The 19,555-nt window shown below is 35.9% G+C and overlaps 1 protein-coding gene across 4 annotated transcripts in view; it reads left to right on the forward strand.

Annotated features, from left to right (window-relative positions):
- Positions 1-19,555, forward strand: part of SHPRH (SNF2 histone linker PHD RING helicase) — a 96,026-nt gene that overhangs the window by 11,487 nt on the left and 64,984 nt on the right. For all 4 annotated transcript variants that reach the window (XM_040448941.1, XM_040448942.1, XM_040448943.1 and 1 more), the window contains 10 exons: positions 850-1,068; positions 3,588-3,666; positions 4,347-4,497; positions 6,030-6,138; positions 6,770-7,026; positions 9,104-9,763; positions 13,816-14,067; positions 14,890-14,968; positions 18,523-18,686; positions 18,797-19,053. In XM_040448941.1, the coding sequence (XP_040304875.1) occupies positions 850-1,068; positions 3,588-3,666; positions 4,347-4,497; positions 6,030-6,138; positions 6,770-7,026; positions 9,104-9,763; positions 13,816-14,067; positions 14,890-14,968; positions 18,523-18,686; positions 18,797-19,053 (2,227 nt within the window). The remainder of the gene's footprint in view (positions 1-849; positions 1,069-3,587; positions 3,667-4,346; positions 4,498-6,029; positions 6,139-6,769; positions 7,027-9,103; positions 9,764-13,815; positions 14,068-14,889; positions 14,969-18,522; positions 18,687-18,796; positions 19,054-19,555) is intronic.

Below are 19,555 nucleotides of genomic sequence, written 5' to 3' on the forward strand. Positions count from 1 at the left end.
TAAGTATTTTGTGGTACAATCTTCATTCTAGGGCATATGAGGTATGTTCTTTAAAAGTGTATAGGTCTTTTTGAAAGAGTTCAGAAATAAATCGTAAGCTAAAATGGGTTTGTACATTTATTCAAGATTTTGAGGGTTTTTTTTTTTTCATGTTCTAGTAGGCACAAAAGTCTCACAGGGCAGTTGTGCCCAACAAATGAATCTGATGTCATTACAAATTTGTATTAATGGCTTACGCCCTTCTCTCTTAGTTGGCTCCTGCTGCTACCAAATGCCTGTCCTTTTTTAGCATAAGAAATAAAATGGGAACCCTTGTCTTACTAGACAGAAAAATTATGTCTGCATATGGAGTTTTTTTATGTCAAGATGTAAAAGTGAAATAGATTATCCTTTTATAAACTGTAAAAGATATTCACATTCAAATGTTTATTAAATATCTGCACTGAGCAAAGCGTATGCCAGCTACTCTGAGGAGATATAAAAACAAAAGACAGCCTTTGCATTACAGTTCAGTGCACAAGGAAAGAATACACATAAATGATTGCACTACCAGACAGATTGCAATATATTGCTATATCCAAATAGAAGGGTATTACATGAACACAGGGGAAAACATTAATTCTAACCAGAGACAACAAAAGAAAATGCCATGGAAAAAGTTGAACTATCTTGAAGGATAGATGGATAGGTTTTCGATCAGTGAAGAATTAACGATAGGGCCTTCTAGTCCCAAAACACACTGAGCAGGACCCCAGAGTTTGGAAAATGCATAGTATGTTCTTAGAATAAGAATTGCTTATAGTTATAAAAAGTGGGTTGTTTTGAGTACATTTGTTGTTGGATGTACAGATGTGTTGGAAGAGGATGAAGAAGATTCAGAGAGTGAGCCAGAGGGACAGGACATCGATGAGCTCTATCAGTTTGTGAAGCAAACACATCAGCAAGAAACGCAGTCCATCCACGTGGATGTCCAGCATCCTGCATTGATTCCTGTGCTGAGACCATACCAAAGAGAGGCTGTCAATTGGATGCTACAACAAGAGCATTTCAGAAGTGCTCCTGCTAGTGGCAAGTATAAGATGCTCAAAGACAAATTGATCTGAGGGATTTCATGAAAGATAATTAGGAATTAATTATAATGGAATGAATTTTCCTGTGAACAAAATGGTAGTCTAAGAAATTCTTTAAAATTGAAAGGCAGAGAAATTCATTTGTAAGTTCCCTCAACTATAAGCGTTTAAACTAATTTTTCCTGCCAAATAAAGACTGCCTTGATTGGAATTTTTTAAAACCAATAAATTTTTTACATGCCTTTCTAACTAAGAATTGCTTTTGGAACATGATCAAATGGGAATCTTGCTAATCATCTGTGAGAAGCTTCACAACTTAATGATGAATATTAGCAACAGAAAGCAAATTTACAGAAGTGGGAGACTGGTGTGTGACTAATTCTCCTAGGTTTGCATTTATTTTCTTTACTCCACAAAATAAATGATAAAATAAAATGTTATCTATTAAGTGTTTTTGTGAAAGTAAGTTTATTGGAGTCACTTATGCCTTTTTATCACTATCTTTAAAGGAATGGGCAGAAGATGAGATTTTTGCATGATTCTAGGAAGTGAAGTGTTGACCATTTCTCTTCCATTCCGTATAGATTTATTTTAATGAGGTATAGCTCTTGTTTCTCCCGTAGATTCCAGTTTATACTTCTTTAATCCAGCAAACGTCACTTTTTAATTTTTAATTTTAGAAAATATTCATTTATAACCAACATTATTTCTTCCTACTTCTCATCCGTACTCTAAATTATATTGAAGTAATAATTTCATATATTGTGATAATGATTATACCAGATTATACCAGATTATCATATCATTTAATCTGGTAATGTCACAGTTTATTTCAATGAAAGAAAGGGTTGCTTTAAACAGATATAAAATATATATGTTATGATGGATTTTTAAACCCAGTAATTCTTTAATACTGCCAAATCTCTCTCCTCTCTTCCTTCTTTTTTTCTCCCTTTCTCTCTCTCTGTTTTTCTTTCTGTCTTGCAGTTGATTCAGATTTGAAACCAAATAGCATTCATACATTGGAATTGTTGTCACTTAAGTTTCTTTAATCCATAGATTTTATCTCTTCACATTCTGTATTTTTTTCTTATAATTTATTCATTGAGGAAATTGTTAGCTCTGTAGTTTCCTACAGACTGGATTATTTTTTCTCCAAAATGCAGTAACTTTTCTTTATACAATTTTATTAAGGTATAACTTACTTAGGGTAAAATGCACAGCTCTTAAGGGCACAATTTGATATATTAGGCTAAATCTATGCACCTGTGTTACCAATGACCCAATTAAGACATAGAACTAGATTTTCTCAGAAGGCACTAGCCACACGTCCCTCTTGAGACTTCGAATGACTGCCCAGATTATGTGTTGTAAGTTTAAAATATATACCAGATTTCAAATAGTACAAAAAAAGAGGCCAAGTATCTCATTCATAATTTTATATTGATTACATATGGAAATGATAAGGTTTTGTTTATGTTAAGCTAAATAAAATTGTTAAAATTGATTTTGTCTTTTTATATCTATGATACAGTGCTAACATGAAATATTTCCCTGAAGTTCCCTCATGGCCCAGTCAATTCTCCTACTTCAACCCCTTCAGGAGGCAACTAGTGCCACCATAAGTTAGCTTTGCCTGTTTTTGAAACAATTAATAGAATGGCAAATCGCGGACACTTGAGGCGGGGGAGAAGTTGGCCTCTTTGAACATAATGTTTTTTGAGATTCATCCATGCTGCATATAGCAGTATTTCATTCTTTTTTATCCACAGAATGGATTTTGTTGATTAAATCCCATGTGCCATTTAATAGTTATGTTCCCTGTGGTTCCCATAAATTGAAGCTTTTTAATCTTTTAATTTTTTTCATTTTATAAACCCTATGTATCTATATTCCTACTTCACCTGTTAATCCCTAAAGCAGGTAGCAAAATTACTTGCCATTTCACTGGTAGATACAGACATTCTTCCTAATTTGGCAGTTGGTTTAAACAACTTAAATATTAAGGGAAAGAAATATGGAAGACTCTGGTTGAAATACACTCAATACTTCAGTGTTTAAGATATTTTTTCTTCAGTTAAATAAGATTTTCCTCCTGCTATCAGACCCCTCTAAAAGGTTAGGTCTGATTTGAGTTAATGTATTAGCCCACAAGCATATGTCTGTTGAGTTATTTAAAGATTTTCGGCAACTTTTTGAAGGAATTATAGAGGATAAGCTATTTTCCTTCATTGGGTAGGAGTTGTTTTCCTGTATTCATTTTCTTTTCCTGTTAATTCTCTGTGATATGCTGTACTTCGTTTTTCTGCATAACACTTATGTGGAAAATATTGGTGCCCAAAGCAAAGGAAGAACAATTACAAGAATAGTATCTGAAAAAAAGAATGAGATCCTAGCCTTTTTCCATGTGTATGTGGCTTCCCGGAGTATTTTGACTATTATTTTTATTTTAACGTGATTTTCTGGCAGAAAGGAAAACAAACAAAAACTTGTTCTTATGGTTATATTTTTCTTTAGAAAATACCCTGCATTTCTTATGGCGAGAGATTGTTACATCTGAGGGTTTGAAACTCTACTACAATCCGTACACAGGCTGGTAAGGCAAACTTTATGTGCTAGATATTAAAAGTAAATGTTACAAAAACCTGTAAGACATTGTTCGCATATGTCTTTAGCCTTGGCAGTACCTTAGGAAGGAATACTAAGTCGAAGTCTTACTAGACTTTATATTTTTATCATTTTTATAGGTAAGACAAATAAGAAATTAATAGTACTTGTCATTTTTCTATAATGAATGGAAAATAATGGATTTAAGAAGCTTAGTTACTCATATTTAAAGAGATTTTAATTTTAAATAAAAATGTCATCTTTCTATGGACCAGTTCTCATATTTTCATTAGATTTGTTAATTTCTATTATTAAAGTCATAGGAATCATTAAACATAGCAACATCATAGGTGAATCAGTAGTTATTATCCTCGTTTTTTTCTTCACAGACACAGAAAGAAGGCAGACACACCTCCTTTTATTTAAAGAAGAGAAAAGAACGATGTTATTTACCAGTACCACTCCTGTTTCTGCAGACTCACTTGTCAGCTCAGGCAGTTTTGTGATTATCATGGTTCTTTATTCAGTGACCTAGCATTTCAGATTGTTTCACACTAAAATGTAGTTTAAAAAAACTTTGACTTTTATGGATTTCTTCCAGTTTTCTTTAGGAATAGTATAATTTTTACTTGCCTTCCTGTGATACGTTTTTCTTGTTTTTTCCTTCAGCATCATCCGTGATTACCCAAATGCTGGGCCACAGTTGCTTGGCGGAATCTTAGCAGATGAGATGGGTCTTGGAAAGACAGTGGAGGTTTTGGCTCTGATTCTGACACATACCCGACAAGATGTCAAACAAGATGCTCTCACTCTTCCTGAGGTAGGAGTAGTACCATAGGGCCAAGAAAGCAGGGGACATATGTTCTCAAAAAGCATCATATATTGAACATTTGCTTGGCACTTAAGCCAACACTTTTAGTCTCCTCTGAGGCTAATTAATTGTACTAGTTATTAGTTAACCTCAAGTGGGCACAGAGAATAGGATGTTTGTGACCTGGCAGGGTTTTCGTTAAGTGATATTGGCCAACTAGGAAAGGGGATATGCTGTCACCAAGATTCCTTCTCGTTGGCAGAGAAACTCATAGGAAAGTACCGTTACTCCCTCAAATGTTTTGTCACTACTACAAGCCTCCATATTACCAGTAAATATTTTTGAAAGTAATTTTTTTTAATTGTACAAATCTCAGATATGTAAGTCATAGAATCTAATACTTCAAACTTTGTTAAAGGCTAAATAGCTTTGTAATTAGATTGCTAAATGAATGAAACTCTGAGCCCTTGTTCTAAAATATATAATTGTGTTTAGAAATACAAATTTTAGAGTTTATGGAGGAAAAAAAGAAACAGCTCCACTGAAGCACGTGCAGCTCATAGTTCATAATTTCCAGTAATAAAACCTAAAATCAACACACTAGGTAAGAGTATCATTACGTGTAGGGCTCACTGTGCCCACAACTTTAGGGATAATGTGACCTTCTGATAGGGTCAAGTTTGCAAAGTTAACCTCGTAGATTTGAGTAGGGAATAGAAAATATCTATTTTGTTGTTAAAAAACAAATGAGTTGGAATATATAGTTTTACAGTAACTTTTTTTTGTTTTAATATTTATTTATTTTTGAGAGAGAGAGAGACAGTGCAGGCAAGGCAGGGGCAGAGAGAGGGGAACAAAGGATCCAAAGCAGTGTCTATGCTGACAGCAGCAGATGATGGGGGGCTCGAACTCATGAACTGCAAGCTCATGACCTGAGTTGGACACTCAACCAACTGAGCCACTCAGGTGCCCCAGTGTTAACAGTAACTTCTGTATTAACTATATGATTTAACTCTCGGTAACTTCTATGTTAATTCCATATTTAAACAAGCCTTTGAAAAGTTAATTTCAGAAGGGGCACCTGGGTGGCTCAGTCTGTTAAGTGTCTGACTTCGGCTTGGGTCATGATCTCACGGTTTGTGGGTTTGAGCCCCCCGTCAGGCTCTGTGCTGACAGCTTTGAGCCTGGAGCTTGCTTCAGATTCTGTGCCTCCCTGTCTCTCTGCCCACTCACACTCTGTCTCTCTCTCCCTCTCAAAAATAAATAAAGATTAAAAAAAAATTTTTTTTTAAGTTAATTTCAGAAGTTTCACACTTAACATTTAGGTAATTTAAGATAATATGCACAGTTTTCAAGTGATAGCTAGCGGTAGCCCTGAAATAAAACATAAGGTTTGTATATATGAATAGCATATTTAGCTCTTTCTTTCATCATTTTTTTACAACTCTTTTACATCTCCTAATAGAAGGGTTAATTTTAACAAGCAGCTCCAATTACTGAAAGCAAAGCACTGGGTGACTGTTGAATGTTGTTTATATCAGGGAAAAGTGGTGAATTATTTCATTCCATCACATCAGTCTGGAGGAAAAGTAAAAAACACAGAAACCCCAAATACGGAATTTGAACCAAAAGAAAAAGTTCAGTGTCCCCGTAAGTATGAAATCTCTGAAAGAAAATACCTTTTTACAGTCATCTTTGTCATAGTTCTTGCATTTCTTATAGGGAGAGATCTTGTAGTTGTTATGAATAATTGTTTTCATGGTTTATACTTTGTATAAATGGGATCAATTACAAATCATATTACCTTAACAAAAGTAAAGATATATTCTTTCATTTGATTGATTCATTCTTTCTTGGTATAAATCTTGTTCAGTCTGTTGCATTTAAATTTCTTGAGCTTACAGTTTACACCAGGCTTTGTTTATTCTCCAGCATAGCCACTTCAAATTCTGCTAACCAACAAATGTTTCCTTTACTGATGGTAGCATATACATGGACAATTGTGATAAGTTTTTTTTCCCCGAATATAATTTTAAATGATAGTTGCTTTGGTAGATTAACAAATTAATGAGCAATTCTTCTTTAGGTTATTTCCATCATAGTATATTATTAATACATTGAGATAATTTTTATTACATATTCTTCAAAATGATATACAGACAACATATCTTCAATAAAAGTCTTTTTTTTGTCTTAGTTCTCAGCGCATATTATTCTTAATATGTCTCTGTTTTTTTTCTAATTTCAATTATTCTAAGTTAGCATATCCTTTTGCATATAGCTACACGTGTGATGATCCTGACAGCTGTGAAAGAAATGAATGGAAAAAAAGGAGTTTCCATCCTTTCCATCTATAAGTATGTCAGTTCTATATATAGATATGATGTTCAGCGGAACAGGAGTCTTCTGAAACGGATGCTGAAATGTTTAATTTTTGAAGGTCTTGTGAAACAGATCAAAGGGCATGGTTTTTCTGGGACTTTTACATTGGGGAAGAATTACAAGGAAGAAGATACATATGATAAAACAAAAAAGCAGGTAACAGAACATTTATTAAGTTGCTCTGTGTGATGCCTTATAGAGGGAGTGGACAGATCCCACTTGACACGAAGGCTTTTAGAGACTGAAGATAAAAAACAAACTAGGAAAATCACATATGCCTGTATCATCTCTTTTCTACCTCCTGAGTAGAAGTTTCATCAGAGTAGAAACTGTGTTTTACTAGTCCCAGAGAAGAGTGCTTGGCACATAGCAAGTACTCAATAAATATTTGAATGAATTATTTTGGTGGGTTAAGCATATTAATTTTTTAACGTTTATTTATTATTATTGGGAAAGAGAGACAGAGCATGAGCATGGGAGGGGCAGAGAGAGAGAGAGGGAGACACAGAATCTGAAGCAGGCTCCAGTCTCTGAGCTGTTAGCACAGACCCAGATGTGGGGATCAAACTCACAAACTGTGAGATCATGACCTGAGGCAAAGTCGGACGCTTAACCAACAGCCACCCAGGCACCCCGCGATGGGTTAAGCATATTAAAGAGTTTAAAATAACACACAAAAAAATCTTTTTTTTAAAAAAGAGAAAAAAGTAGGGGTGCCTGGGTGGCTAGTCAGTTGAGCGTCTTACTCTTGATTTTGGCTCAGGTCTTGATTTCAAAGTTCATGCTCAAAGATCCAGCTCTGCATTGGGCTCTGCGCAGAAGCCTACTTGGGATTCTCTCTCACCTTTCTCTCTTCCTTCTTCCATTCGTGCGCCAGCACTCTTGCTCTCTCTCAAAAAAATAAACGTTAAGAAAAGAGAGAGAAAAAAAATAAAACGACTCTCTCCTTATCCTAATGTTGTCAGCAGTTAAAAATCTGTTCTGTAGTTTAAAAATATTAATGATACCTTACATTTGCTTAGCTTTTTATATACATTTTCAATCTTTTATGTAAGTTCTCATTTTTCCCATGTCATCTTATAAAATTTTTACATTTTGTTATAAAACTGCTTTTGGGGGGCTATTAATTTCAAACTTGCTTTAAAAAAAATAATTACATAGCTATGCAAACATAAATCAGGTAAATGGGGCACCTGACTGGCTTAGTCAGATGAGATTCTTGTTCTCGGGGTTGTGAGTTTGAGCCCCAGGTTGGGTATAGAGATTACTTAAAATAAATAAATAGACTTTAAAATCAATCAATTAATCCAGTAAAGACTAATGATAGTAAATCAAAGTGTGGAGCTACTAGCTTGTCTACTGTGAAGGAAATGACAGATAAAAAAGTTCATTTTCTGGAGTAGGGAGTCTCCCAACATTTTTCCCCAGCCAGGGTAGAAAGCTGCAATGAACTTCTATGCTTCTAATAATCCTTCTGTCACCAAAAAAGGAAAATCTTCAATTAGTGCCATTCATGGCAAGTGTCCCAACTCATCTGTTCAACCTCAGGTCTGACATCACTTCTAGGAACCTCATGCTGGCACCTACCTCCCCATCCCAGCCCCTGTCTGTTTTGTACTCCTCTTAGGCATTCTTGATTGTTTCACTTTTTATTGTTCTTTCTTTTCCAATAGACCTCGTGGAGACCAGGAACTAAATATTCCTCATACTTGTATTGCCAGCATCTAACACTATGCCTGGCACAGAATTGTTATCCAGTAAATAATTTCAGGAGGGGTACAGGTAGAAAGCAGAAAGAAAAAAGGAGTTTATTTGCTAATTGCAGTAACTAGATTTTCACTTTCTTTAAATGCTATATTTTCGTACTTGATATGTTAATTGCCCGAGTTTGTATATTTATGTATTATAAACTATTAGTCTTTTATTGATTTAGACAAAATATGAATTATAAGAGGTTAATGTCAAAATATTAGTAGCTTCCTATCTAATTTTTATTCTCTTCAGCTTTTACTTATACAATAGTAGAGCCTTCCTTTTTAGACCTGTAGACCACAGAGAGGCTTCTTACAGAGGGCAGATTGAAAGCCAGTGATCAGGAGTGATTCTTCTAGTGAGAAAATGGTAGCAAGAGTGGCTATTGGATTTTTATGGAAAGCTTATAAATAAGGTTGGGGATTTAATTTCAGTATTGTAATTATATTGATATAAATTAATTAAATAATATTTTTCATAGGCAATAGGGAGTCCAAGGAAAATTCAGAAAGAATCCAGAAAATCAGGGAACAAAGACACAGATTCTGAATACTTGCCATCAAACACATCTGATGATGATGATGATCCTTATTATTATTACTATAAGCCTCGGAAAAATCGTAGTAAATTCAAGAAAAAGCCTGTTCTATCCACAAAAAAGGGAAAAGGTCAGCCTAATATCAATCTCAGTTCACAAGATCACTGTCCAGCTACCAGTGACTCTGGAATTACTGATGTTACCACATCTAAAAGTACATGTATCTTTGAAATCAAGGAAGAACGTGGAGCAAAGGACCAAGCTGAATCTTTAAACCCTACCGACGGTGATGTGCCACAATCTAATATCGGGAGTCCCTGTAATTCCTCAGATTATCGCTTTGAGTGCATATGTGGTGAGCTTGATCAGGTAGACCGTAAACCTCGTGTTCAGTGCCTGAAATGCCACCTATGGCAACATGCAAAATGTGTGAATTATGAAGAGAAGAATCTGAAGATTAAGCCTTTTTACTGCCCCCATTGCCTTGTTGCAATGGAGCCAGTATCAACACGAGCAACTCTGATCATCTCGCCCAGTTCCATTTGTCATCAGTGGGTGGATGAAATCAACAGGCATGTGAGGTCATCATCTCTTCGAGTCTTGGTAAGGCAGTTTGGACTCTTTAAATGAATAGGAAAATCCCAATTTTTGCTTCCCTGTGGTAATTTTTACAACCTTTATCACTTTGTTGTTTATTCCAAAAATTAATAAGATAGTTATGAAATCAGAATTTGAAGAGGAAATTGAGAATGGGAAATGAAACAGTAGACTCTGCATTCTTTTCTGACATCAGAAGTTCAGAAGTTAAAGCGCTTTGAGTTAAAAGATGTGGAAGCTTTTGAAAAAAATCCATCATGTAGGGGCGCCTGGGTGGCTCAGTCGGTTGAGCGTCCAACTTCGGCTCAGGTCACGATCTCACGGTCCGTGAGTTCGAGCCCCGCGTCAGGCTCTGGGCTGATGGCTCAGAGCCTGGAGCCTGCTTCCGATTCTGTGTCTCCCTCTCTGTCTGCCCCTCCCCCGTTCATGCTCTGTCTCTCTCTGTCCCAAAAATAAATAAACGTTAAAAAAAAAAAATTTTTTTTAAAGAAAAAATCCATCATGTAAATGAAAAAGACTTCATATACACATTTACACTCTCAGACAGAAAGGCAGCATCGTGTAATAGTAGCTGCCTGTCTCATCTCTACCTCTTAGATCCAGAGTCATCCTTTGAGGCCTCAGTTACATTATCTGTAAAATAAGAATTTACTCATTCAGCAAATATTTATTGAGCACCTGTAACGTGCCAGGAACTGTGCTAAGTTCTAAAATTAATACCCCTTCATAGACTTACTGTGAAGGTTAAATGAATTGATAAAGTGCTGGCAGATAGTTCATTGTAACTTACTAATGTTAGTATTTTGTTTTTAATTGAAGTATAGTTGGCATACGTTATGTTAATTTCAAGTGTATAACAACGAATCGACAATTCTGTACATCATGCTATGCTCACCAAGACCAGTGTAGTTACCCTCTGTTACCATGCAATGTTAGGACAGTATTATTGACTACCTATGCTGTACTTTTCATCCTTGTGACTTATTTATCTTACAACTAGAAGTCTGTATTTCTTAATCCCCTTCACCTGTTTCACGCACCCACCCCCTCAATTCCCTCCCCTCTGGCAACCACTATTTGTTCTCTGTATTTATGATACTGTTTTATGTTTTATGTTTGGTTGGTTGGTTGGTTGGTTGGTTGGTTTTTTTAGGGTTCCACATATAAGTGGAATCATATGGGATTTATCTTTCTCTGTCTGACATCTTTCATTTAGCATAATGCCTCTAGGTTCATCCATGTTGTCACAAATGACAAGATCTCATTCTTTTTTGTAACTAATATTCCACTGTTTATATATACCACATTTTTTTTTATCCATCATCTATCAGTGGACACAGGTTGCTTCCATAACTTGGCTGTTGTAAATAATGCTGCAGTAAAAATGGGTGACTATATTTTTGAGTTAGCATTTCCATTTTCTTTGGGTAAATACTCAGTAGTGGAATTATTGGATCATATAGTATTTCTATTTTTAATGTTTTTGGGAACTTCCATACTGTTCTCCACAGTGGTTGCATCAGTTTACATTCCCACAAACGGTGCATAAGAATTTCCTTTTTTCCACATCCTCACCAACACTTGTTTTTGTCTTTTTGATACTAGCCATGCTAACTGGTGTGAGGTGATATATCACTGTGCTTTGATTTGCATTTGTCATTAGTGCTGGTGAGCATTTTTTTATGTGTCGGCCATCGGTTTGTCTTCTTAAAAAAATCCCCAATTTTTTATCGATTTTTTTTTTTTTTTTTTTTTTTTGGTGTTGAGCTCTGTAAGTTCTTTATATATTTTGAATATTGGCTAATATCCCCTAAATGGATAGATCACTTGCAAATATCTTTTCCCATCTACTAGATTGCCTTTTAATTTTGATGGTGTTCTTTGCTATGCAAAATCTTTTTATTTTCACTGGTCCTAGCAGTTTATTTCTGTTTTTGTTTCCTTTGCCCAAGGAGACATATCTGTAAATATTTGGCTAAGGCCAGCATCTTAAAGTTGACTGCCTATGTTTTCTTTTAGGAATTTTATGGCTTCAGATCTCACATTTAGACTTTTATTCCATTTTGAGTTAATTTTTGTATGGTGTAAGAAAGTGGCTCACTTTTATTCTTTGGCATATAGTTGTCCAGTTTTCCCAGCACCATTTGTTATCTTTTCTCCATTGTACATTATTGCCTTCTTTGTCATAGATTAATTAACTATATAAGCATCGGTTTATTTCTGGACTCTATTCTGTTCCATAGATCTGTGTATCTATTTTTGTGCTAGTGCCATATACTTGATTAGTACAGGCTTTGTAGTGTATCTTGATATCTGGGATTGTGATATTTCCAGTTCTGTTCTTTTTTTTTTTTCTTTTTTTTTTTTAACATTTTTATTTATTTTTGAGACAGAGAGAGACAGAGCATGAATGGGGGAGGGGCAGAGAGAGAAGGAGACACAGAATCGGAAGCAGGCTTCAGGCTCTGAGCCATCAGCCCAGAGCCCGATGCGGGGCTCGAACCCACAGACTGTGAGATCGTGACCTGAGCTGAAGTCAGATGCTTAACCGACTGAGCCACCCAGGCGCCCCTCCAGTTCTGTTCTTCTTAAGATGGCTTTGGCTATTCAAGGTCTTCAGTGGTTCCATACCAATTTTAGGAATATATGTTCTCGTTCTATGAAAAAATGCTAATGGTATTGATAGGGATTGCATTGAATCTGTAGATTACTTTGGGTTCTATGGACATTTTAGCAATATTAATTTCTCCAGTTCATGAGCATGATTTATCTTTCTATTTGTCATCTTCAATTTCTGTCACCAATTTCTTACAGTTTTCAGAGTATAGGTCTTTCACCTCCTTGGTTAAATTTATTCCTAGGTATTTTATTCTTTTTGGTATAACTGTAAATGGGATGATTTTCCTAATTTCTCTTTTTTATTAGTGTATAGAAGTATAACAGATTTCTGTACATTAATGTTATGTCCTACAACTTTACTAAATTCACTACTGATTCTGATAGTTTTTAGGTAGAATATTTAGGGTTTTCTTTAGATACTATTATGTCATCTGGTAATAGTGACAGGTTTTTCTTACCAATTTGGGTACCTTTTATTTCTTTTTCTTATCTGATTGTTGCAGCTAGGACTATTCAACTATGTTGCATAAAAGTGGTGAGAGTAGACATCCTTATCTTGTTCTTGACCCTAGAGGGAAAGCTTTCAGTTTTTCACTGTTGAGTACAATGTTAGCTGTGGGTTTGTCATATATGGCCTTTACTATGTTGAGGTATGTTCCCTCTAAATCCATTTTGTTGAGTAATGTTAGTATTCTTCACTCCCTTTGTTCTTCCTTCCTTCTTTCCATACAAATGTTATTTAAGGTGTTCAGTATTTCATCTACTACCATAGACAGGGAGAGAGAACACAGTAATAAGTGAAACCTCCTCTTGGCCATTGAGGAGCTCAGTTTTATTGGGTAGATAAATCTTGATTTGAATCTAGGCTCTGCAAGTTCTGAGCAAGTCACTTCATGTTTCTTATGTGTGGGATAGGAATAAAAATAACCACTAATGAGATTGTTGCTGAAGATAGGAGATAAAGTGAAGCATAGTGTCTGAAATATAAAAGGCATTCAAGAAATTATAGCTCTTCTTGTTCTACTTTTTCATACCTCTGTGCTTTTGTATCTACCTACCTACCTACCTACATACCCTTAAGTCCTTTTCCCCTTTCTCCACCTGTGAGAACTCCTAAATGTTCTTTAAGAGCCAGCTCAAATTTTAACTCCTCTGAATTTACCTTCTCAGCCATAGCATTGGTCTTTCCACTGTGCTATCACTTTCACTTCTCTTACATTTCCCTTCATGATGCTTATGTTACCGGTCTTCTACCCTAACGTGGCTTTCTCCAGACACGTATCTAGACACGTGAGTCTAGATACACATGGAGTGTATCTCATAGCATGTTTTGTACTAAACTAAACAATGGAAAGAACTCAGTAAGGGTGTAAGAATGAATATTTCCATTATCTTTAATGAGCCTTTCTGCAGTAACTGTGTCTGTGATTGTTTCCTAGGTATATCAAGGAGTGAAGAAAGATGGTTTTTTACAGCCTCACTTTTTGGCTGAACAGGATATAGTTATCATTACCTATGATGTCCTTCGTTCAGAACTTAACTATGTAGATATCCCACATAGCAACAGTGAGGATGGGCGTCGTTTACGGAACCAGAAGCGCTATATGGCCATTCCCAGCCCCCTAGTAGCTGTGGAGTGGTGGAGGATCTGCCTTGATGAAGCCCAGATGGTTGAATGTCCTGCTGTAAAAGTGAGAATTTCTGCAGAATCTTCTGAGGGCTGGGGAGTAAAAAGAGGAAAGCGATTGAGGAAGTTGTCCATAAAAATATTAATAATCTAAGTGTAATTAACCTACAGTGTTGACATTGGCCAAAAGTTTGTTGTTAAACATAGTAATTTGCTTTTCTCTTGTGCTCTGAACTACATAACCCTCAGGAGTTATTTTGGTACTGTAGGAATTACTGCTTTATATGCAATGACCATATGTATTTGAATAAGATGGCAATTTATGTGTGATGCAGGTGAAAGTCCCTGTTTAGGGACTTCTGCTAGCATTTCTGCTAAGTGGAAAGTTCATCGTGTAGGCTCTGATAACTTTGGGCCAAAGTTGACCTTTTTATTGGAGAGATCATATCATAACAGAAAATACTACTTTAGAAGATAGAGTTTGATTTAGCCTTTGTTCATATGTCTTTATTCCATTTTCTTTGGCCAGTTTGTAATCTGCACTCAATTTATGAATCTTATCTGTTAGTACATTGGTTCACATCTTAAGGATGGGTGGCATTGGGGATGTCTCAATCATTCAGGGAGCCTTTTCATTCTATACATACTTGAACTATTCTTCCTCTTTTCGGGAGGGCTCATGGCAGCCTTCTGCTAATGAGAACCACTGTACTAGAAGATGGTCCATTGAATATGACCTTCAACTTTGAGTGTGATAACTGTGAATAAGAGAGAGTGTGCCTGACCTGAAGCATAGCTTTTCATGGGCTATTCTCAGGAGTAAACATTCCTAATTTCCCCTGCCTTTTTTTCCTTCTCTTTTTATTGCATATTTCTCTCTCATTAGGCTGCAGAAATGGCTCAGCGCTTGAGTGGGATTAATCGCTGGTGTATCAGTGGCACTCCAGTACAGAGAGGATTGGAGGGTAATGTATGGTTTCTTCACATTTTGCATATATTTGAAAAGCTTGCTTGTTTTTAGGAACAAGTATTTTCAGCCTTTGTTGAAATCCTTATGTAAGTGATTGTACATATATTTCACTCCTAGTAGTTTTAAGCATTCATCTTTTTAAATGGAATTGGATGGTTTTTGTTTTTATGAGAATGGATAGATGGTGAGTAGTCCCATTGTCCTAAGGTGAACAGTCATTATGCCCTCCTGAGCAGTGTAGATGCAGGTCTAAACTGAACTCAAAGCTCCAAAGTGGTAGGTAGAAAACAGAAAGAAGGTAGCAAGAGAGAGAGAGGAGAAGGAAAAGATGCATAGTCACGATGTTGTAGTTGAAAAAGAAAGTCTCATTGGTTTTCTTTTGGTGTTAGAGCAGGATTACTCAACCTTGGCCCCATTGACATTTGGGCCTGGATAGTTCTTTTTTGTTGGGAGCTGTCCTATGCGTCTTGGGATATTTAGCTTCTCCCACTAGATGGCAGTAGCACTTCTGCAATTGTGACACCCACAAATGTGTTTTAGACATTGCCTATTATCCCCTGGGGGACAAAATCATACCACTCCACCTCCACCTCCATTGAGAACCACTGTGCTAGACTGATGGAGATAAACCAGATTTGATGATTTATTAATTAGCAACAACCAGAGATCTTGTGAATCCCAGGTTGACTACACACTGAGCAAGGACATGAGGCTGGGATGTTTTCATTCCATAATTTGCGAGGCCTTTAGTATGTTTCTACAGGCAGGCTGAAATAAAGCCAGGTAGCAAGAACGCCTCCCTCTCCTCCCATCCTCCCCACTCCATGTCTATATAATATACTTCTTTGTATAGTATACAAAGCACTGGTTTTCAGGATATACGAACCATGGTGACATACTGACTTTTCAGTTGTATGTCCATAAAGAAATGACATAAACATTCAAATTTTTATTTTCCTTATTTGTGAAGTAAGATGTTTTAAGATTAGTTATAATAAAGTATGCAAAGCATTTAGCATGGTACCTGGCAGGTATTACATATTCAGTGAGTGGTAGCTGTTTCCACTGCTGCTTTTGTTGTTCTTGTTTCCCATTTATATATTTGTGTATTCATTTTAGCTTCTTCGAAAGTGTTGACTCTAAATTACTTAAGTACTTTGTAGTACACTCGGTTCATTTATTCTTTGTGAAGTATAATAAAAAAAAAAAAAAAAGACTCGGTTCCTGACCTTCTTGAGCTTACAGCTTAGAAGGGAAGATGTATTTATTAAGTACTTAAGACAAATGTTAAGACTGTAGTCAAGGTAACTTTAATGTATAAGAGAAATGTAAAATTCAAACTATAATAGGCTTCAGAAAAGATGTCTCATTCTGTGACATCACATAATAGGGATGTCGAAGGAAGGGACAGCTGAGCCAGGATCTGAAATATTAATATGAGTTAAGTAAATAGGGAAGAATTCTCTATCATAAAGGAAACAGAAGATACAAAGATGATCTGGCAGGAGGAGCATGGAAGGATATTAGTGTGGCTAGAATACAGAGAGCTGGAAAACTGGAAAACCCAGTAGATTTGAATAGGTGGATATAGATCAGACCATGGAGGACTCTGTAGGCAATGATGAATAATTTTATTTGTTTATTTTCTTAAGAATAGTAGGAGCTATTGGAAAGATTTAAACAAAGTGGTTGGGTATCATCTCGTGGTTAGATTTGGATTTCAAAAACTCAATCTATTTGCAGTGTAGAGAATGGTTTAGAAGTGGGACAGAGTGGATACTAGGATCTCAGTTGGCTACAATAAGTAATCTAGGCAAGTTGATACTGACACCCTGAGTTTTAACTAGGATTGTCCTGAAGAAATGCAAAAAAGTGGATAAGAAAAAAATTAATAAGGCTTATTCAGTGATGGGGAGATGCCAGGACTTCGAAGTAGCATAACTCCATGTACAGTGACTGTATTTCCTAGTGAATAACACTAGAGGAGAAGCATGTTTGGGCAAAAAGAGTATGAATTTGATTTTGGCAAGTTGAGCTTGAGGCACTTTTGGGACCTCAAAGAAGAGAGAGCACATAGGCAATTGGATTGATTTAAACAGAAGTACAACTCCATTGATATCTGCATGTAGGCAGTATTTCCTTTTAGATGTTAATGGACTCTCAGAAAGTGTCAAAGTAACTTAATTCAACCTAAATATTTGTTAGGCATCTTCAGAATAAATGTTGTGGGTAGGGGCATCACGTTTTTGGAAAAAAAAAAATTTCATGGTTTCTAAAGAGAATATAGCCTAATGTGAACATGTTTAATGCAGAAAAATACTTAAAAATTACACTGAGCCATAATCTTCATTTAAAGACATAACCACTATTCCAATCTTTTTTATATAAATGTTTGCATGTTTGTCCTCATACTGCATGCATAATTTTATACCTTTTTTTTCACTTAACATTATATTCTAAGCAATTTTTCATGTTTTAAAAATCCATCATAAATGCAAACACTGTAAGGTATAATGTTAAGTGAGTAAAACATGGACTATAATATTGATTCCCCAATCATAAAACATACAAGTACAACGAAGTAAATCTAACAAACACAAGGCCTGTTGGATTAGAAGAAGATCAGTTTTATCTTAAATACCATACGATTTCCCTCATATGTGGAATTTGAGTAACAAAACAGATGAACATAGGGGAAGGAGGGAAACTAAGGAAGGGCTGAAGCAAACCATAACTATAGAGAACAAACTGAGGGTCGAGGGAGGGAGGGACGTGGGTGAGGAGATGGGCTAGATGAGTGATGCACATTAAGGAGGGCCCTTGTTGTAATGAACACCAGGTGTTATATGTGAGTGAATCACTAAATTCTACTCCTAAAACGAGTATTTTTTGCTAACTAGAATTTAAATAAAAATTTGAAAAAAAAAAAAAAGGAAAAGAAAGGTTTTGTCTTATGGAGAGTAGTATATGATTTATTTAATCATTTCTTTATTTGAGTCATTTTTATTCTATATGTTGTTGGCATGAATGTCACTGTGTGGATTAATCTTGTCTCTAGTTTTTTATTATGGTTTTAGTCTTATTTCCCAAAAGTAGAATTACTAGACCAAAAAATGTAATGAATATTGGATCAGTGAATATTCTTCATATCACCTATGTCATTCAGACTTCTTTCCTAATCCAGCAAGCCTTAAATCCAGTAGTCTCATGAGAGTGCCTGATTCTTCTTATGTATATCTTGATCAGGTGCACACAAGTGAGTCATTTTCTAGTTTTACTTCTGATGGAAATTTCAGACTTTTGAATTAAATACGAGGTTTGTGGAATGGTTACACATTTTAGCTCCTAGCACAAAACCTAGTGCAATATCAACAAACGTAAGTCAAAGTGGAATTAACTTTCAGATTCAAGAGTCTATACAATCTGCGTTTTAATTCATGGAAAGTACTATGTGCTGTGTAATATCTATGAAAGTGGTTATTCAAAATAGTAATGTAGAAATACAGAAACAGTTATTCTCAATGTGTTGTTTTTTTTTTTTCTTCTCAGATCTTTTTGGGTTGGTGGTCTTTCTTGGTATTGAACCTTACTGTGTCAAACACTGGTGGGTTCGACTTCTCTATCGCCCTTACTGCAGGAAGAATCCTCAGCTCCTCTACAGCTTTATTGCCAAGATACTATGGAGGTCTGCAAAGAAAGATGTGATTGACCAAGTCAGTAGCATAAGTTCTTACTGATTAAGGACATTACAAGAAAAGGGAAGCGAGAGCTGGGATGGAAAGTTAAATTTTCAGGTGAAATCCTTTTTTTCTTCTCCCTACAGATCCAGATACCCCCTCAGACAGAAGAAGTCCACTGGCTTCACTTTTCTCCAGTGGAAAGACATTTCTATCACCGCCAGCATGAAGTGTGCTGCCAGGATGCAGTAGTAAAGCTCAGGAAGATTTCTGACTGGGCCCTGAAGCTCAGCAGCCTGGACCGAAGGACAGTCACCTCCATTCTGTATCCACTGCTGAGGCTCAGGCAGGCCTGCTGCCACCCACAGGCCGTTCGTGGGGAGTTTTTGCCACTCCAGAAAAGGTTTTGTTTTCAATTTCCTTACACTGCAATTGACACTATATTAGTGATAGACAGTGTTTAAGCTATTAGCTTTCTAGCCCCCAGTTTCATTCAGGGTCTTATAAATGAGCTGTTGTCAGTTATTTTTAGCAGTGCGGTTTTTCTTTGGCTTGAACCCCATTTATGAAAGAGAGCCACATTCTCAAAATTATTTTCATGGTTTTAAACGTTTCTTTTAAAGTTAGGACTATTTGGGGGTTTTATTGTTTTATTCTGTTTTTTTGTTTTGTTCTGTGTATTTTTTGCTGCACTTCAGATATGAAAGGCTTTTGTTCTTATTCTAATTTTTTGTTCCTACATCAGGGACTTAACTGAGTTAGATTACTATATTTTCTTTGTAATTTGTGTCCACAGTATCTAGTCCACTGTTATCCCAGAAATTGTTTGTTCACCAGTCTGTGACTCAGCAACTGGCGTGTTTTGTTTTGTTTTGTTTTGTTTTGTTTTGTTTTGTTTTGTTTTG

Source organism: Herpailurus yagouaroundi, unplaced genomic scaffold (genome assembly GCF_014898765.1).
Source record: "Herpailurus yagouaroundi ecotype Mexico unplaced genomic scaffold, PumYag 198, whole genome shotgun sequence".
Taxonomy (NCBI): Eukaryota; Metazoa; Chordata; class Mammalia; order Carnivora; family Felidae; genus Herpailurus; species Herpailurus yagouaroundi.